Source organism: Suncus etruscus, chromosome 3, assembly GCF_024139225.1.
Source record: "Suncus etruscus isolate mSunEtr1 chromosome 3, mSunEtr1.pri.cur, whole genome shotgun sequence".
Lineage (NCBI taxonomy): Eukaryota > Metazoa > Chordata > Mammalia > Eulipotyphla > Soricidae > Suncus > Suncus etruscus.
The window spans coordinates 33,113,653-33,135,665 of record NC_064850.1 but is presented as its reverse complement, the minus strand read 5'-3'; the positions used below and the strand labels follow the sequence as shown (position 1 = coordinate 33,135,665).

The 22,013-nt window shown below is 38.1% G+C and overlaps 1 protein-coding gene across 1 annotated transcript in view; it reads left to right on the top strand.

The window, feature by feature from the left end:
• Positions 1 to 22,013, top strand: part of EML5 (EMAP like 5) — a 219,618-nt gene that overhangs the window by 31,805 nt on the left and 165,800 nt on the right. The window contains exons 5-7 of the mRNA XM_049769917.1: positions 2,033 to 2,218; positions 4,119 to 4,254; positions 6,469 to 6,670. Of these exons, the coding sequence (XP_049625874.1) occupies positions 2,033 to 2,218; positions 4,119 to 4,254; positions 6,469 to 6,670 (524 nt within the window). The remainder of the gene's footprint in view (positions 1 to 2,032; positions 2,219 to 4,118; positions 4,255 to 6,468; positions 6,671 to 22,013) is intronic.

The window sequence follows — 22,013 nt, the reverse complement described above, 5'->3', positions numbered from 1 at the left end:
GTTGGACAATTATCTGTCTAATATTACGTAAAGTTCTTTTAGACAGCTCTAATCTGGATTCTAGGATAGTGGTTCTTAACTCTCACTGAGCATCAAAATCACTTAGGTACATGGGTTCTACTCTGCAGATTGTCACGATTTATCTCAGTAGGATCCCAGTCATGCCATGTTTTGTAATTTCTCCCTGATGGTTTTACCATGCAGTGAAAGTACAGAATCATAACTCTAAAAGAAAATAATTGGTTGCAATTGGAACTTACTTAAAGAGCAAGAACCAGCTTCTCTTATTCATAGAAATTCATGGAGTTTGGGGAACTTGGACATGGCTGACCCAGGTTTGATCTCAGCATCTCATATGGTTCCTCACCCCTGTCAGGAATTATCCTGAGTACAAAGACAGGAGGAAGCCCTGAACACAACTGGATATGGCCCCAAAACAACAGCAACAAAAAAGCCAGGGTTTTTTGACATTTTTACTTTTTAAAAATTTTACATTACAAATTTTTACAAAGTTTCATTAAGTAAAATTATCACCCTTATATGAATGGCAAAACACCATCATTTATAGTTATTTAAAACTTCAGGGTGTAAAATAAGAGCTTTGGGACTTAGGTTAAAACCTTACAGATAATCTAAACTCTTTACATAATATCAATAGAATATGAGGGCGATCTGGCTGCGACATATGTCATCCCATTAATCGCCAGGGTTCATTCGGCTTATCTGACTGGCTAGGTGGGTGTCCACTTCCTCCCTCACTGCTTCATGTGCATCCCTTTCAGAGGTATGAACTAGGTCAAATACGACCTTCCTGAATAGAGATGGATCGTTCTTCAGTCAAGAGTATATGAGTAGCTGCACTCCCCTGCTAGAACCTCCATAAATAATATCAATAAATGTAAATATTTTAAATGCAATTGACCTATGATACTAGACTTATTATTTGTAACTAATTTCTTTATAGAGAATTATTTATGTATATATTCCTGCCCTATCACATATTTTAAACTTTGCTGCTATTCTTTTTCACTGCTAAAACAATTCAGATTTATCTGAATGCCACATAAAAGAACAGTCCTCCATCTCATGATATGTTTTACTTCTCTGTATTTTCCCAAGAATAAATATATCATTAAGTATGCATCTTTTCAGCTTTACAAGTAAAGAAAATTGCTCATCTTCAAAAATATTTTCATAGCAGTATGCTATTCTGTTTTTTTATTTTTAATTACCCCTATCAGATTAAATCCTTGGGTTGGTCCTACTTTTTCCTGTTAGTCTATGGTGTTTTTATCATCATTGCTCATCTGTTCCAAATATTTCAGTCTAAATTTTATTTAGTGTCAACTTTTTCAGAAACCCGAGGAAAGCAGGATATTTGGGACATTGGTGATGGGAATGTTGCACTGGTGATGGGGGGTGTTCTCTTACATGACTGAAACCCAACCACAATCATGTTTGTAATCAAGGTGTTTAAAGAAAATATTATTAATAAGAGACACATGATAAGATGAACTTGTATGAAATAGCTAAGAAATAAAGATCTTGTTTCTATATGAAAAAAATTCAACACACTCCTACTTTGGGGTCAAGCAATAAGCACAAGAGGTAGGGCATTTGCCTTGCATGCAGCCAAGGTTCTATCTCTGGCATCTCATGTGGTCCCTCAAACCTGCCAGGAGTAATTTCTGAGCATAGAGCCAGTAGTAACCCCTGAGCACCTCCCAAGTGTAGTCCAAAATCCATAAATAAATAAATTAAATTAAATTAAACTCCCTCTAATTCTTACAGATAAGGATTGAGACCAGATTTACTTCTGTAACAATTCTGGATAGCCCTAGAATAAAGATGTGAACGGTGAATGGTTGAATAGTATTAGCATAAGGGTATTTCTTATATAATTTCTAATCTGGTTCTTTAATATATATATATATATCAAAATATTAGAAATATCTTAATTTATTTTATAAACCTTTTGTAATTTAAGTATACTATATGCCCTTTAGTTCTGAGTTTTTTTTCTTTCTTATAGTTCTGGAGTTTATGTGGAAATGCTCTGACCCCAAAGCGTGGGGTTTTTGGTAAAACTGGTGATCTTCAGACCATACTGTGCCTGGCCTGTGCAAAGGATGAATTGACATATTCTGGTGCACTCAATGGGGATATATATGTTTGGAAAGGAATCAATCTAATACGTACAATACAGGGAGCCCATGCAGTAAGTATATTTTAAGTATTTTCATTACCTTTAGTTGTTCATCTTTTTTACTTGTCTTATAATAAAAGTTGCCATAATCTAAAACTAAGCAAAATCATTTACATGAAAAAATTTTATTGTAGCTGAATTTGTATATTTGGTTTTAAGATTTCAATTAAGAAACATTATGCAAGATAAGAAATGGAATTTTATGATAGTTATTAAAATAATATGTTATTATCTTGTCAAATCATTACAATTATAGCTAGTGATCTTGCAGCTAATCTGGTGGGAAACTTGCTGATAGTTTTAGGAAAAAAATAGTCTTTTAATTTTAGTATCACTGATTCATTATGTGGCAAAGGATTTTTTGTACTTAACAAGATTCTCATATAAATAAGTTATCAGAACAGGAAAAAATGTTGTTAAATGTTCTTTGATCTGGACTTGTTAGAAGTTGTATCCCTCACATGGAGCTAGAAAGGAGAGTTGCCACATTTCGTCCCAGATGTATTAAGGAACCACTTAGAAGGACCTGCTTTTATGCAAAATTCCTAAAAATCAGATATACTAGACTCTTCTCCACAAAGATTATGAAATTGCACATTTAACTATCAGAATATAAATATCCTAGTTTCTTATAATCTTCAATGTAGAATGTGCCCACTGTTGTAAATTTTTACTGGTCTTCTGGTTGAAAAATAGTAACTTCTTTTTATGAAATTCTAGTATTCGTCAGCTATTTGAATTTTTAAAATATTTATGTTAACTTTTTAATTGTTGTGATATTTGCCTTTTATCATTCAGTAGTCTATTAGAATTTTAACATTTTGGCAATCATATGTATTATAAATATTACCCAAGCTGTCTTTGCTGATAATATCTATTGGTAAATCAAAATTTTAAGGGGCCGGAGAGATGGCATGGAGGTAATGCGTTTGTCTGGCATGCAGAAGGACATTGATTCAAATCCCAGTATCCCATATGATCTCCCGAGCTTGTCAGGAGTGATTTCTGAGCATAGAGCCAGGAGTAACCCCCTGAGCTCTGCCAGGTGTGACCCAAAAACCAAAAAAGAATTAATTTTTTTTCTCTAGAGCCTGGGTATATGATCTTATGTTTGAGTCTCTGAGTTCCATCTCTTACACTGCATAGTTTCCTCATCAATACTGAGGACAGTCTTGCTGGATCCTACATACCACTAAATGTGGCCCCAGAGGTGCTCCTAGCACCAAGGTGCCAGAGCATTGAATCCTATCTTAGACCCATTCCACTCAGCTGAGAATTCAATATTGTTGGGAGGTGACCCCTCCCCCCCACTCATTCAGCACCACTGCATGTGGTACCTATTAAAAACAAATTGGTGCAGGGTCTTCCCAAGCAGAGGCCAAGGATGTGGTGCCATTTGGACCCAGTAGAGTAGAAGACCACCATGACCACATTTGGTGGTGCCATGGGCCAAATGGGGATCAGGCACATATAAAGTTGGGCTCCTAAATCTTGTGCTATACCCACAGCTTCCCAATTTTTTTTTCTTTATAGCTGTGATATACTTAGGAAGATTTCTCATAATCCAAAGCTATATAAATATTATTATGACTCTGACACATTTCATTTAATGTTTTACACTCAGAAATTTAAGTATCTATACTATATTTTTATATTAGTATAAGATTTTATTTTATTTTTTGAGGAGTCCTATGGATCAAACTCACTACTTTGTGATTTACAAAGTTCTTCATAGTTGGGTTTCAGATACACAATGTTTTAGGGTCAAACCTCCCTCCACCAATGTTCCCAATGTATTTTGGTGTGTTTTCTGGCTTATTTATGTTATATCAAAGTATTTTGAGGAGTTTCTACTTTGATATTGCAAGCTTTCATTAAAAGTATATATTGTTTGCTTTATTTCCTCCTCTAGGCAGGAATCTTTAGCATGAATGCTTGTGAGGATGGATTTGCTACTGGTGGTAGAGATGGCTGTATTCGTCTTTGGGATTTAACTTTTAAGCCAATTACTGTGATTGATCTCAGGGAAACAGATCAGGGTTATAAAGGTAAGCCCAAAAGATGTGTCTTATTACTAGGCAAACTCTAAATGTGCCAAGAGGTTTTTTTGTAGTAAACATTAAGTGTGTGTTTTGTAAATGTAAATGAAACATTTGCCCCTACATAATATATTAAAGTTCTGTTGTAGGAGGAAATTTGACTAAAGACTAATTTTACTGTTATGACCGATATTCTTTAATATATATGTATATATACCCCATATTTTAAATTGTACATACAGAGAAATGTGAAAGTAGGTACTTATTTTGGTAATCCTGAATTTAAAAAATGTTAATACTATTAGAAAGCTAAATTGTAGCATTTTTAGCATTTTAGCATTACCAAATTATTAAAAATAAAGTGAGTGTACAACTGTGAAAATCCTGTAAAAAATAAACATAACGTTTTTTAAAAATAAAATGAGTAATTGGCCAGAGAGATAGCACAGCGGTAGAGTGTTTGCCTTGCACAAAGCTGATTTGAACAGACGGTGGCTCGAATCCCGACATCCCATATGGTCCCCCAAGAATGCCAGGAGTGACTTCTGAGCGCAAAGCCAGGAGTAACCCCCTGAGTGCCACCGGGTGTGACTCCCCCAAAAAATAATAAAGTAAGCAAAGAAATGCTTGGGAAACTTGTTCAGGGTAGATGATTTAAATGTATGTAGATATGTACTTTTTTCTTTATCTTAGTCCATTAACAATAAGTAGATTTTTTTTTAATTTAGGAGATTAAAATATGGGTGTTCTAAAACAACATTTCACTATAATAGTATATATTATTCATTAGTATAGCATTACAAATGTAATATTAGAAATTTTAGGGTCCATATTTAAGCTGTATTTCAGTCATCTAATTTGTGTGTTTTCCTGGGATGCAGATTTAAACCTTAGCTATGCAGTGGGGTGAATAAAAGTAACTATCTTGGTCTAAGAGGTCCTGAGAGGCTGGAAAGCCTGAATCTGAAATTTGATCCATGACATTATGGTCCAGTGATCACCACCTGCAGCAACTCCTAAACACAGATTAGAGACTAGTCCCCCACTGAGTGTGGTCCAAAAACGAAACAAAATTATTTCAGAGAAATAAATAAGTATATATAAAATGTGTAGAAACATGTGTAGCACTTTGGATATTTTTACTTTCATTACTATACTTTAAAGTTCACAAAATAATTTTCCTTTCCTGGGGGTGGGGATTAGGGAGCTGCCAAGTGGTGCTCCAGGTACCCTGAGACCACTCCCAGCCATTTTCAGCCGATCTATGTGAAAACCTGAAAGGTCAGTGCTTAAGCCTAGAAATGTGGTAAAGCTTGAGCCTGGTGGTGCTGGGGGGACACCTGGGCCTCTGGGACTAACATCCAGTGGTGCCCAAAGGGTCGTGCTAGGGATCAAGCCCAGTACCTCCACATTCAATTCCATCTATCTCCCTTGACCCCTGATTTAAACTTGGTACTCATTACAACTGTTGTTGGTACATGCTGGCCATGTTAAGTGAGTACGGAAAGGCCAAGCTCACAGTGATTATATGAATAAATTGAAGAAATGGAATATTGAAACATGAAAATAATTTTCTTTTGATAGAGACCACGCCCTATCATCATTCAGGGATGATATAATGCCCTGGATCAGTAATAGAGCTTCACATAGGACAGGCATATATTCTTACACCATAATCCTAGCCCCAACTTGTGACTATAGTACACTTCTGTAGAGGTTTTTGTGAATGTCTAGTTTTCAAACACTATGGACTATGTCATGAGATTTTGGCTGAGTGACACAGTCACATTATAACTGGAGTTATCTAATAAGGAGTGTGTCTTTTGAAGAATATGTAAAAATAGGTGCATGAAAAGAGAATTATTCCATTTAGAAAACAGTAGAGATAATTGAAGAATTTGAGAGTATTAGAGAGCATGTATTTTCTCTAATATGGAAACTGTATTGTTATTTTATCTTAAATTTAAGGTATAAAAAGGATGAGTTGTGGGCTAGAGCAATAACATAGCATGTAGGGCATCTACCTTGCACATGGCCAACCTGAGTTTGAGCCCTAGTATCCCATATAGTCCCCTGGAGCCTGCCAGGAATAATTACTGAGCATAGAACCCCTGAGTGCTACCAGTGTGGCCCAAACCCTGCCCCCAAAAGGGCAAAAATTAATTTTAGGCAAATCAAAATCTGATTATAGCATTGTATTGAACACAGTTTACTTTTGACTAGGTTTATCTGTAAGGAGTGTTTGTTGGCGAGGTGACCACATTCTAGTGGGAACACAGGACAGTGAAATTTTTGAAATTGTGGTGCATGAAAGAAATAAGCCTTTCCTGATTATGCAAGGGCATTGTGAAGGTGAACTTTGGGCACTTGCCATTCATCCTACCAAACCTTTGGCAGTGACTGGAAGTGATGATCGTTCAGTCAGGTAAGTGCATCTTAAATTTCATAGGCTAGATTTTTTTCCTTAGATAGACTTAAGACAAACTTTAAAAATATTTAGATTTTGGGGCCAGAGAGATAGAATGGAGGTAAGGCGTTTGCCTCACAATCAGAAGGTTGGTGGTTTGAATCCCGGTGTCCCAATTGGTCCCCCGAGCCTGCCAGGAGCGATTTCTGAGTGTAGAGCCAGGAGTAACCCCTGAGTACTGCCGGGTGTGACCCAAAAACCAAAAAAAAAATAAATAAATAAATAAAAAAATTTAGATTTAAATTATATTAGTTTGTAGTATAGCAAATGAACAAAATGATTCAGTACTTAAAATTAATAGAATTTAAAACTAATTATAAGATATTTTTCTCTTAAAAATGTAAGTTACTTTGGTTACTGCAATTAAACATATGCTCGTATGGAAGTGTGAAACTATATTCCAGATTTTATAATATTATAAGCCAGTGATTTAAAAATTGTTTTACAAAGATCATTAAATTGGAGCCTCTGTCCCATTACTAATAGTACTATAAATCACATTGCCTAAAACTTAAAAAAAGACATCATAAGGTGGGCTGGAAATTTGGCTGAACAGTAGAGCATATGCTTTAGGTATGTGACACACAGGATGTGATCTATTATATTAAAATAATAACAAAAATAAGGGAATACAACTTAATTATTTACAGGCAAAAGCTGATTTTTATGGTATGACAGCCATACCATTTATTATCATTGTGATACTCGAATAAGAATGATCTTAGGAGACCAGAGAGATAGCACGGCAGTAGGGTATTTGCCTTGCATGTGGACAACCCAAAATGGAGTTGGTTCAATTTCCGGCATCCCATATGGTCCCCTGAACCTGCCAGTGGCAATTTCTGAGCACAGAGCCAGGAGTAACCCCTGAGCATCGCTAATTATGACCCCCTCCCCCCCAAAAAAAAGAATGATCTTAGTTTCGACCTTATGGAAACTTGCTGTGGGGTTATATTTTACTTATGTGTGTTGCTCAGAACTATTTATAGCTCTTTCATTTCTGAAGATCTGGTTTTTCCAATGCCTAATAATTGTTGAATAAGGAAACTGGTTCTTGGGGTTGAGGGATTGGACTATACCTGGTGGTACTCAGGACTTACTTCTGGCTCTATGCTCAGGGATCCCTTCTGGCAGACTTGGGGGAATATGAGGTGTTGGGGATTAAATGGGTTGACCGTACACAAGGGAAGTGCCCTCCTGCCTAAGAAACTGGTTCTTTAAGAAGTAATTTCTTGTTCTTCTGTTTGTTATTGGTGAAAAAGTTATTTGGAAATAAATTTCATATGAGTTAAAATGCTGGATAAGAAGCCATAGGGATAGCACAGTAGGTAGGGTGTTTGCTTTGCACATAGCTGATCCAGGTTGGATTTCCAGCATCTTATATGGTCCCCTGAGCCCTCCAGCAGAGATTTCTGAGCAAAAACAAAACAAAAAAAATGCTGGTTAAAATGTAAGTCATCTTAGAAATGTTTAAAAGGCCAGAACTCACCTTAATCAAGCACTTGCTTGCCATGTGTGAGGCCCTAATTAATCAATATCAATGACTAATAGAAATTATTTTTAAGATAGTCAAAATATGGAGTTGAAACATGAAAGTTTCAATGTTGCAAAATATATTTCAACAGGGGCCAGAGAAATAGCATGGAGGTAGGGTGTTTGCCTTGCATGCAGAAGGATGGTGATTCGAATCTCAGTATCCCATATGGTCCCCTGAGTCTGCCAGGGGCGATTTATGAGCATAGAGCCAGAAATAACCTCTGAGCACTGCCAGGTGTGACCCAAAAACCAAAAAAAAAAAAGATAGTCAAAATATACTGAATTGATAGCTCAGTGATAGGGTGTTTGCTTTGCACGTGGCTGACCCAGGACAGACCTCAGTTCAACCCCCAGAGTCCCAGACGGACCTCAGGTCAACCCCCAAAGTCCCATATGGTCCCCCAAGCCAGGAGCGATTTCTAAGTGAATAGCCAGGAGTAACCCCTGAGCCTCACAGGGTGTGGCCCAAAAAACAAAAACAAATACAAACAAACAAAAGATAGTCAAAATAGTAAGAAACTTCCAGTCTTATTTTAGTTTGGTTTTGTTTGGGGGCCATACTTAGTTGTACTTAGGGCTTACTCCTAGTGGAGTTCAGGATGTCAGAGATCAAACCCAGGTTGCCTGCTTGTAAAGCAAGTGCCTTACCTGCTGTATTATTTCTTCAGCCAGGGCTCTCAAACTCGCGACCCTCGGGCTGCACTGTACAACATTTTGTGGTCCTGCCCTAGAGGAATCTTTTTTTGTTTTGTTTTGTTTTAGTTGTTTGGGTCACACCCTCCAATGTTCAAGGCTTACTACTGACTTTGCACTCAAGGATCACCCCGACTTTGTCTCCTGAGGCCCCCAGGTAAAGAAAGAATCAGTAATAATTTAAGGAATGTAGCTTAGCATACACATACTCTGAAACAAATCTCCCATGCAAATAAGTGTGGGAAGAAATAGCTTGCTTGCTTTAAGGTAGTTTTGTGAAAAAGTGTTTATTACAAAAACAATGATTATCAGAAGAAAATGATCTTTGGAAAATTCTTATTTTATTTTATTAACTTTTGCTAGCTTTATTGTTACTGTATTTTTTTGCTCTATAAGACACACCTGACCATAGATGCACACAGGTTTTGTTTTGTTTTTTTTGTTTTTTTTTTTTCATTTTTATTGTGGTCAAAAGTAATTACAATTATTTTACAGAAATATTTAAGGCACATAGTGACAATGAATGAGGGGTATTCTCACCAGTAGCATTGTCTTTCCTCCACCCCTGTTCCCAGCATGCATCCCATATCTCCCTCCTTTACCCCCCATAATGCTAGTGTAATTGTTACCCACCTGTCCAGCTTGTTGTAAATTGGACATCGATTCTGTTGTCACTGACTATGGGTTTGGTGTTCAAGTCTGATCATTTTTTATTTCCACTAAATGTTCATTTGACTATCTGGTCTTGGTACCATCCATTTTCCCCCCTCAAATTGTGAGGCTGAACAAGATGATTCCAGTAATGTGGTTCTGTTGGAGATATATGGAAAGATAAAGGAGAAGAAAAGAAAAAGAAAAGCAAAAGCAAATGGAGAAAAAGAAAAAAAGGAACTAGGGGGAGTCTGTCTAGGTGTTACAAATTTCCCTTTAGAAGGAGAAAGGGGGAAAAAGGGTAACAAAACAAAGCAAAACAAAATGAAAAGCAAATAAATAAATAAAACCAAAAAACAATAGGGCAGTAAAACATTTGCTCTGCCTGTCTGTCTTTCATGAATACCTGAAGCTCTCCTCAGAGGCCTAGGGAGTGCACCCCAAAAAACTGCATTCTGAAGCTGCCCAGCGACTGAGTAAAGTCTGGCTGGGGACAGCCAGGCAAAAGCTGAGCCCTCTGGCCTGCGGAGGCTCCGCCCTGCTGTGCTTTTGAGGACTCTGAGGACCTCAAGGGAAACCTTTGCTCTGCCTGTCTGTCTTTCATGAATACCTGAAGCTTTCCTCAGAGGCCTAAGGAGCACACCCCCAAAAAAACTGTCACCTAGAGGCTTGGCTTCACGGCCGCGCACTCTTTCTAACCAATGAACCCCACCACAACACGCAGAAAAACTCACACTACAAGCGTGACAATGGGGAAACCTTGCAGGCAAACACCATGCACAGAGAATAAAGATGATAGCTCGGATGACCTAAAAAATTCCAACTATCTGATTAATCTCATGGATAAGGAATTTAGAATAGAAATATGGAAGATGTTTGTAGAACTCAAAGAAAGCATAGATCGATCTGAACAGAACACAAAGACAGAAATTAGAAAACTCCAAACTGAAATAACAGAGCTGAAAAACATGGTTGCTGAACTGAAAACCTCAGTGGATGGCCTCTCCAGCAGGGTATCAGCAGCTGAGGACAGAATCGGCATGCTGGAAGATGAGATGCAGAAAAACTCAACACAGCAGAAGAAATTGGAAAAAAAAAAAAACTTTAAGCCAAACGACCAGGCAATGGAAAAAGTACTCAAGGAATGCGAACAGATGAAAATAGAAATCTTTGATAAGCTCAACAGAAACAACATAAGAATCATTGAAGTTCCAGAGGCCCAGGTAGAAGATACCCAGGAAGAATCAACTGTCAAAGACATCATCAAAGAGATACTCCTAGAGTTAAAGACTACATGCAATCAAATCCGGCATGCCCGAAGAATACCAGCTAAAAGAGACCCGAAGATAAACACCCCAAGACACATCCTCGTTACAATGACAAATCTCACAGATAGAGATAGAATACTAAAAGCAGCAAGATCAAAAAGGGAAATTACATTCAAAGGAGTATCCTTAAGACTTACAGCAGACATGTCACAAGAAACTCTCAAGGCCAGAAGACAGTGGTGGGATATTGTGACAAGACTGAATGAAATGAATGCCTCACTGAGAATACTGCACCCAGCCCGACTCACGTTCAGGTTTGAAGGAAGGATATATAGCTTCATGGATAAACAACAGCTCAGAAACTTCACAGATGAAAAACCAGCCTTAAAGGAAAAACTGACAGATCTACTTTAAGATAAGAGAGACCAACAAACACAGCAAACTTATCTACAAAGATGACATTAAATCCTATGATAATCATCTCCCTCAATGTCAATGGACTAAATTCACCAATTAAAAGACAGAGAGTGGCAAAATGGGTCAAAAAAGATGAATCCAACCTTCTGCTGCCTACAAGAAACACACCTGAATAGCCAGAACAAACATAGACTCTAAATCAAAGGCTGGAGGAAAATCATCCAAGCAAACAACACTCTTTTTTTTAAATATAATTTTTATTTTGATCGTAGTGGTTTATATATTGTTGACAATAATATTACAGGTTCACATTTACATAAAATCAGGGGGGTTCCCATCACCGATTTGTCCTCCCTACACCTCCGTGTTTGTCCTACCTCTCATATCCTCCTCCCTCACCCCTGGGGCTGCGAGAAATTGTGGTCTCCTCTGTACCTAGCTTACTACTTAGTAATCTTGGTCTTGGTGCCTCCCTTATTTCCCCCTCTAACTGGGAGGAAGGACTACATAGTTCAAGTTATGTGTTTTTATTTGAGGAAGAGAAAATAAACTGGGGTAAAAGTCTAATATGCCAAAAATGGGGGGTATCCTTCTAGAGGCTCTCATCATCGGTTTGAGAGGTGAAGGAGAAAAAGAAGGTGAAACACCCCAACAGTACAAAAAGAAGTGTCAAATATTCAGTGAGTACTCCAGTGATAACCATAGGCACCACAAAAAAAAAAGCCATGGTCTTGAGTTAAAAACATGGCAGAGCACCTAAAGAAAGAAAAGAAAAGAAGAAAAATAAAAACAATATAAATATAAATATAAATGGGGACAACAACTTCAATAACCACACCAAAACAAAGAAATTGACAAAAAGTAGATAGGTAAATAAAAAAAATAATAATAATAAATGAAGAAAAAAATAATATATAAAAGATAAAAATGTTTTTTGCTTTTTTGCCTTTTTTTTCCCTCCTGCACTGGCACAGTAAATATTGGGGTCATTCGAAAAGGAATTCACTTGGCCTTAGCGCTGTGGGGTTTATCCACTCTTGGGGTATATTGTCGCGGGATTAACTATAGACTCCATTCAGGTTCATTTACTCTACAGGTGATGCTTTCGTGGTGTTTGGAAAACTTCTGCTTTGTCCTGGGTGATGAAATAAGACCTCTGTATCTATAGATCTCAGTATCTGCACAGGTCCAGGAGTGGGACTTATGATGAAGTCTTTCTTTGTGGTTCTGGAAGTTCTGTTCCCTCAGTGTCATTTTAATCCATCTTCTGCAGTTGGTAGTCTTGGTCTATGCACTGACCCTAGGATGGAACATAGGATAGCGTCTTTCATTGTGTTTCCAGAAGCCCCATTCCATTGTGATTGTCTCTGCCGGACCTTTGACTGGGGATCATGGTTATTGTGCGGGTCATAGTTCAAACCCTAGACTAGGGCTTTTTTATTGGTCTCAAGATAGATTCAGTCCAGTCATGGTTCTAGCAGCCAGTCATCTGTAAATTGCGATCTTGGCTTTTGGACCGACCAAAGGGTGACAAGTCTTCTGATTTTGTCTTATCGCAAACAACACTCTTAAAAAAGCAGGGGTGGCCATATTAATATCTGATGACACAAGTATACTCAGAAAAGTTGTGAGGGGAGAAGATGGACACTATCTACTAATCAAGGGATATGTGCAACAGGAAGAAATCAGACTATTAAACATATATGCACCAATGAGAGACCAGCAAATTATCTAATACAAATGCTGACAAATCTGAAAGAAGCCATCAATAATAACACAATAATTGTGGGAGACCTCAACATGGCCCTGTCAACACTTGATAGATCAACCAGACTAAAACCCAACAAAAACATAATAGCCCTGAAAAGAGTAATGGAAGACAGAGGACTAGTAGAGATATATAGGACACTCCACCCCAAAAAAACCTGGATACACATTCTTCTGCAATGTACATGGGTCATTCTCCAGGATAGACTACATGCTGATGCATAAAATATACCTTCATAAAATCAAGAGGTTAGAAATCTTGCAGGCAACCTTTGCTGACCACAAGGCTCTGAAATTAGTTGTGAACTACAAAGCCACACAGAAGAAAAACTTTAACAATTGGAAATTAAACAGCTTGCTACTGAACAACCAGTGGGTCTGAGATGAAATCAAAGAGGAAATCAAAAGTTTCCTGGAGACAAATGATAATGAAGACACAAACTGCCAGAATCTATGGGACACAGCAAAAGCGGGCCTGAGAGGAAAATTTATAGCTTTACAAGCACACATCAGGAAGGAAGAAGGGGCATACCTGAATAACTTAATGATGCAGCTCATAAATTTAGAAAATGACCAACAAGGGCCCGGAGAGATAGCACAGCGGCATTTGCCATGCAAGCAGCCGATCCAGGACCAAAGGTGGTTGGTTCGAATCCCGGTGTCCCGTATGGTCCCCCGTGCCTGCCAGGAGCTATTTCTGAGCAGACAGCCAGGAGTAACCCCTGAGCACCGCCGGGTGTGACCCAAAAACAAACAAACAAAAAAGAAAATGACCAACAAAAGGAACCAAAAATAGGGAGACAGAAGGAAATAACAAAGCTGAAAGCAGAAATCAATGAAGTGGAAAACCAAAAAACAATCTGAAAGATCAACAAAAGCTGAAGTTGGTTCTTTGAAAAAATAAACAAGATTGATAGACCATTGACAAAACTCACAAAGAAAGAGAGAGAAACCTGATAACCCATATTAGAAATAAAAAGGGGGAGATCACAGCAGATATCACAGAGATCCAAAGGGTAATCAGAGACTACTTTGAGAAACTTTATGCTACTAAACATGAGAACTTAGAAGAAATGGAAAAATTCTTGGACACTTATAACCTTCCACAGTTAAGTAGGGAGGATGTAGCATATCTAAACACCCCATCACTATTGAGGAAATTGAAACTGTAATCAAACATCTTCCCAAAAAGAAAAGCCCAAGCCCAGATGGATTTACTAATGAATTCTTTCAAACCTTTTAAGAGGAGCTACTACCAATCCTAGACAGACTCTTCCACGAAATTGAAAAAACGGGAACACTCCCAAGCAGCTTTTATGAAGCCAACATCACCTTGATATCAAAACCAGACAGAGATGCTGCCAAAAAAAAAAAAAAAAAAAGAAAATTACAGACCAAGATCCCTGAGAATGCAGATGCAAAGATCTTCAACAAAATCCTAGCAAATAGGATCTAATGCATCATCAAGAAGATCATACACCATGACTATGTAGGTTTTATCCCAGGATGGTTTAACATCCGTAAATCTATCAACATCATACACAACATCAACAACAAGAAAAATAAAAATCACATGATCATATCAATAGACGCAGAGAAAGCATTTGACAAGGTCCAACACCCATTCTTGATCAAAACTCTCAGCAAGATGGGAATGGAAGGAACCTTTCTCAATATAGTTGAAGCCATGTACCACAAGCCAATGGCAAATATTATCCTCAATGGAGAAAAACTAAAAGCCTTTGCTCTAAATTCTGGTACAAGACAAGGCTGTCTGCTCTCACCACTCCTCTTCAACATAGTACTGGAAGTGCTTGCTATAGTGATCAGGCAAGAAAAAGATATTAAGGGAATCCAGATAGGAAAGGAAAAAGTCAAGCTCTCACTGTTTGCAGATGACATGATAGTCTACTTAGAAAACCCTGAAGACTACCAAAAAGCTTCTAGAAACCATAGACTCATATAGCAAGGTGGCAGGCTACAAAATTAACACACAGAAATCAATGGCCTTTTTATGGGATAGGGAAGATTATAAGTGTCCAATGATGATAGGGAAGAGATGGACGTCAAGAAGACAATCCTATTCACATTAGTGCCACACAAACTCAAATATCTTGGAGTCAACTTGACCAAAGACATGAAGGACCTATACAAAGAAAACTATAAAGCCCTGCTCCAAGAAATAAGAGAGGACACACGGAAATGGAAACACATACCTGGCTCATGGATTGGCAGGATTAGCATCATTAAAATGGCAATACTCCCCAAAGCATTATACAGATTTAATGCAATCCTTCTAAAGATACCCATGACATTCTTCAAAGAAGTGGATCAAACACTTAAGAAGTTCATCTGGAACAATAAACACCCTCGAATAGCTAAAGCACTCCTAGGAAAAAGGAGTATGGGAGGCATTACTTTCCCCAACTTTAAACTGTACTACAAACCAATAGTCATCAAAACAGCATGGTATTGGAATAAAGACAGACCTTCAGATCAGTGGAATAGGCTTGAGTTCTCAGACAATGTTCCCCAGACATACAATCACCTAATTTTTGACAAAGGAGCAAGAAATCCTAATTGGAGCAGGGAAAACCTCTTTAACAAGTGGTGCTGGCAGAACTGGTTAGCCACTTGCAAAAAAAAAGCGAACATAGACTCCCAGTTAACATCATGTACGAAGGTAAAATCGAAATGGATTAAAGACCTTGATATCAGACCTGATACCCTAAAATAGAACAACACGTAGGTAAAACACTCTATGACATTGAGACTAAAGGCATCTTTAAGGAGGAAACTGCACTTTCCAAACAAGTGGAAGCAGAGATCAACAGATGGGACTATATTAAGCTGAGAAGCTTCTGCACCTCAAAAGAAATAGTGCCCAGGATACAGGAGCCACCCACCATGTGGGAGAAATTATTCTCCCAATACCCATCAGATAAGGGGCTAATATCCAAAATATACAGGGCACTGACAGAACTTTACAAGAAAAAAACATCTAATCCCATCAAAAAATGGGGAGAAGAAATGAACAGACACTTTGATAAAAAAAGAAATACAAATGACAAAAGGCACATGAAAAAATGCTCCATGTCACTAATCATCAGGGAGGCAAATTAAAGCAATGATGAGATACCATTTCACACCACAGAGATTGGCTCACATCACAAAGAATGAGAACAACCAGTGCTGGTGGGGATGTGGAGAGAAAGGAACTCTTATCCAGTGCTGGTGGGAATGCCGTCTAGTCCAACCTCTATGGAAAGTGATATGGAGATTCCTCCAAAAACTGGAAATTGAGCTCCCATTAGACCCAGCTACTCCACTCCTAGGGATATACCCTAAGAACACAAGAACGCAATACAAAAACCCCTTCCTCACACCTATATTTATTGCAGCACTATTCACAATAGCCAGGCTCTGGAAACAACCAAGATGCCCTTCAACAGACAAATGGCTAAAGAAACTGTGGTACATATACACAATGGAATATTATGCAGCTGTCAGGAGAGATGAAGTCATGAAATTTTCCTATACATGGATGTACATGGAATCTATCATGCTGAGTGAAATAAGTCAGAGGGAGAGAGACGCAAAATAGTCTCACTCATCTATGGGTTTTAAGAAAAATAAAAGTCATTTTTGCAACAATCCTCAGAGACAGTGAGAGGGGGGCTGGAACTTCCAGCTCACTTCATGAAGCTCACCACAAAGAGTGGTGAGTGCAGTTATAGAAATAACTACAAAGAGAACTACCTTAATCATGTGAATGAATGAGGGAACTGGAAAGCCTGTCTAGAGTACAGGTGGGGGTGGGGTGGGATGGAGGGAGCTTTGGGACATTGGTGGTGGGAATGTTGCACTGGCGAAGGGGGTGTTCTTTACATGACTGAAACCTAATCACAATCATATATGTAATCAAGATGTTTAAATAAAAAATTTTCAAATAAACTAAAAAAGAAAGAAAAAATATGCATATAATAGAAGAAATAAATTAAATTAAATTAAAAATTAAAGAAAAATGCTGTTCAAGAGGTGAACTTATATTTGGGGTTAAACAGACTAGGAGGTATTGGTATAGAGGTATTAAACACATAAAGGAAATATAGGCTTCCCCATTAAGTCTTTTGAGATTTTCTTGTGGGGGTGTAATCTAGGGCACACATCATGTCTTATTGAATTTGAGGAATGTTTTGCAACCATAAGGGATCTTGGGCTGGGAGTCCTCCTGGGGCTGAATCGGTAGTATGCAACAGTCCACAATTAGGGGGGTGGGAAGAAGGGCCATAAAGCATGAGTCAGCAGGAGTGTTGGTTGTAGTTTCTTACAGAAGTATGAGATGTGGGACTGAGATGGTGTCCTTTTGGTTTGGGAGTTGGGTGCTGGTTTATTGGGTCAGAAAATTGGTCTCGATACCTAATGGGTTGAGGACTGATGGTGGAGAGGGTTAAATAAGGAAGGATAATGGATCAGGGTTGGGGATGAGAAGATAGAAGAATATCTGATGGGGGGAGGAGGGATAATATGTAGAAGGGGCTATATACACTTTAGACATGGCTTGTTTACATTTTAGGTTTGGCAATTAGAGAGGAGTTCATTGTCAACAAACTCATACCCACATAAAGACAGTAAACATTAGAGTTCTATTCTTGGGTTGTTGTTGGAGGCCTGGCCCTTATAGGCTGGGCCTGAGATTCTAAAAGATAATTGAGTTAAGAAGAGATAAATAATTGGCTAAGGTATGGATTAGGAGAAAAAAAAGGGAACACAAAAGATAAGAGAGAGAAGAAAAGAAGAATAATATGGTGAAATTAGGTTGAAAAAGGTTGGGCTGGTGTGTCAATGTTGGAGGGTTTTCCACATTTAAGGTTCTTCATCACTGATGGGTGTAGTCTTTGCTAGATAAAGGTTTCAGAGTTACATAGTGGCCAGAGCTTTTTAGTATAGGTACAGTTTTCAAGTCTAGAGTACTAAGATGTGGTAATGAGGGCAGTAAGGTGTGGCTACTGTAAGTAGTCTCGTCCGCTGCATCTTAAGTATGGAGGTACCTTTCCTAAGGAACTGACATTAAAGGCTTTATTTAACATAGATTGAATTAAATTGAATTTACTTAGCATAAAAGAATAAAGGAGAGAGGGAGAGAGGTAGAGGGAAAAAGAGAGGAGAGAGAAAAATTAAAGAAAAATAAAAAGTAGTGGTTTGCCAAAACATGTTTGATGAGTGGGACCTGTAACATAAGTCTGTGATGTACCATTGAGTATTCCAGTGGTCTGGATGGTCATATCCTTTGGAACCTGATAGAAGACATAAACAAAAGAAAGTTAGAAAATTAGAGTATTTTATCGAGGCATTGTCATAATGAACACTGTATATGGTATCTAGTGTGATTGCACACCGAGGTTTATAATTAGAGTGTCCACTGTTTGTTTCCAAGGCCCACTGTGGACAAAAAAGGTGCAGGGTTATTTTATACTTGGTAAAATTAAGGCATTAAAGCATATTGTTAGTATTTACTGTAGCAACAGTCCCAGGCTTCCAATCCTATTCAGCACCTGGTTCTGTGGATAAATACATTAGGACATTATAGACCATTGTAGATATAAATATATAGTTATATATATATATATATATATATATATATATATATATATATAAAGTTATTGCCTACCTGTTCATTCTGAGCTGTTGTTTCTGTTGATGCTGATTTCTTTTTTTTTCAGTTTTATAATTTTTTATTATGAATTATGAGAACAAAAGATGCAAAGAAAGAGGATAAGGTAAAGTTACAGTGGAAGGACAATCACCCATAACATAATTATCAGAAGAAGTCCCCTTGCTGATATCTTAACTTTGAACTTTCACCAAAGAAAGTTAAGATAAATAAAACAGAATCCATGTGCAATTACTTTGTCCCTCAAGTTCCCAGATTGTAGCACATTATAATATTTCTTAACAGCACACAAGGCAATCTAAAGCCATCAAACTTACGTAACTCCTTAAACATTACAGGCATAGTATTTTTTACATTTCCATGTACATGCATATTAGCTTAAGTTAACCTCAAATTTTAAGTGGGTGTGTTTTAAGGATTAGAGTCAAAGGAGCACAGTAAAAACGGTGTTAGAGTGGCAATTGTTGTTTGCATAGGCCCACCAAAATATGAGAGGCATGGAAAGGAATAGCCTTGGCCTAAATACAAAGAGATCCTACCCCTGAAGTTTCCTGGCATAAGACCAGCTCTAGGCCTCAGGAAAGTTATCGTTCGCTCCAAGACATTGTCCGTAGCGCCAACACACTTATCACACAGTCTCTGTTGTCGGTCTCATGTTTCTGTATTAAAGATTCTGGAATCTGCATGTCCTATATTGAAGTCATGATGTGGAGTGCCTTCTCGTTTCACCTCACCATGAAAGGGGAATGCAGGAAGCCCTGTCCTGTAAGCAGGTTGTTGTTGTTAAGTCTTCTCAGTGTTAAGGGAAGTCTCTTTTGAGCAGGACGATGTCTGAGCAGTGGTAGGGTCTTCCGTGGTAGAGGATTGCTTCCAGGTGATGTTATAGACAAACCTCACCATAAAGGGGCAATACAGCAAGCCCTGTCCAGTAAGCAGGTCATTGTTCTTGTTGTCTTCTCAGTGTTAAGGGATGTCTCTTTTGAGTAGATCGATGTCAGAGCAGCTGTAGGGTCGTCCCTGGTACAGGAATGCCTCCGGGTGATGTTATATACAACCTTGGATGTTTTGTAAATGTCTTCTGTAGATCAAGGGGTAAATGGAGAATGCCCATTCTTCTGAGGCCTGTGCCAGGTCTTTATGTTAATGTTCAGGGTGTAAAGTCTCATTGCACTACAAGATTTGTGTGTTCCCATTTCTATTAGATAAGAACTTATTGGTATGTATAGTATTTTCCCATGTTAGTGTGCCTACGCAAACAAGTAATAAAGCCACGTGGTGCTATCAGATATATGGGGGCATAAGAACATTTCCAACAAGACCCATGACTTGGTTCAAACATAAGTATTAAACTGAGGGATTCTTTCACACCAAATTCCATATTGAGCAGTTCACAAAGAGAAGATAAAAAACATGGGGGGGGGGATCATCACTGTATAAGAAAGTATTTAGCAAAAGTTATAGCCGTCAAAGAAAACACCCATAAAATGTTGAAAAGATATGCGTCATTTTTATGCCTTTTAAAATAGTTGGGTGGGTGTTAACTCTAGGGCACCACTTTGGTCTGTGAATTAGGACTCAACAGTACTTAAGTTAGAAAGGGTAAAAAAGGAGTAATGATGATAGGAGATAAAGAAGTTAAAGAGAAATATGAACTTATGAAGGGGTATGCAAAAGGGCAGAGTACAAAATGGACATTCTGCATACATAAAAACATAATTCAATGATAGTGAGTACTATTAATGTTTCTTGTGAGAGTACTATTAATGTTTCTTGTGCTTCAAGAAGCTGGGAGACCAGAAGTTCAGAGCCCCACCCAGACCCTCCCTAAGGAGCCGCATGGATAGGGGGGGAAGGCCTAGGGTACCTTCAAGCTCCACCAAGGGACCCAACTCACCGACTTGCCCAGGCGTGTGGCCCGGGGAAGCCCTGGAGATCTGGAGCAAGGCGGCAGAGGGGTGCTGGGGTTACCCAAGTCCCGCACCCCCCCAGGCCTGGCCAAGCAGGCCTCCGGCATGGCGTGGGCTTGCCAAACCTCCTCCTGCTAGACTCCCGGCTCCCAGGAAGGAGAGATCCTTCTGATGCTGATTTCTATAGGTTATAATGGCTGTTTGCGTCTTTGTGTTGCCCCTCCTTCCACTTCGTTTGAGCACTTCTCCTCGTTGTAAGCTGACACCTATGGTGTTTGGAGTTTCTACCCTTTTGACCCTTGTATTTGTTCATGTATTGTTATATGTTAATATGGTATATATTCTAAACATCTCAGAGAAGGAGACACACACAATTTTTAGATGTTCTTCTCCCCTGCACTCAGGCTTCAGCTTTAGGTGCATTCTCTCCATAAGATGCACTTTGGTGGGGGGAGGGAGTGCAAAAAATACTAAAAATGATATTATGGTATGAAAAATATGGTAATTTTCTTGTGCTCAAATAAATTGTTATCATAGCAGAATATATCAATATTTATAGTGTTGCCCCACAGAGTTGGTGGTTTTTCTTCTATTTAAAGATAGGTAGAAATTTAACAAGTTACTATTAAGCACAGTAAATTGTCAGTCTTTATATAAATAGCACAGTGATGTTTCCCAGAGGTTAAATTGTTTCAGTGTTTGTTTAAAGTCTATTTTTATACCCAATCCCAAGAAAACCAAACTTAATATATCTGGGATGGGATTCAAGTTTTATATTTCTTTTTTAAAAATGAAGTAACATTGCATTATAATAATGCATGTTTCAGTTGTATGTCCTTTAAATCAGTGTGTGTATACTGCATTAAACTTATCAACAAAAGTTTAGTTTTGTCTTTTCATCGTACAATTGTCCCATTTTATTTCTTCTCTTCCCTTTCTTTCCCTTCAAGTAAGCACTAAATAGTCAAATCTTTTACTTTTTCTTTTTTTATAAATTTTTATTGTGGCCAAAGTGCATTACAAATCTTTCACAGTAATATTTAAGGTACATAGTGACAACTAATAAGGAGAATTCCCACCACCAGTGTTGTCCTCTCTTCATCCCTTTTCCTAGCATTTGTCTCACTTCTCCCTCCTTTATCCCCCAGAATGCTAGTGTAACTTGTCCCCATTTGTCCAGCTTATTGTAGATTGGATATTGATTCTGTTGTCATTGACTTTGGGTTTGGTGTTCAAGTCTGATAATTTTTTATTTCCACTAAATGTTCATATGACTGTCTAGTCCTGGTACTGTCCATTTTTCCCCTTCAAATTATGAGACTGAGTAATTTTAGTAATGTGGTTCTGTTGGAAGTATAAGAAATGAAAAGGGGAAAAAGAAGAAGAAG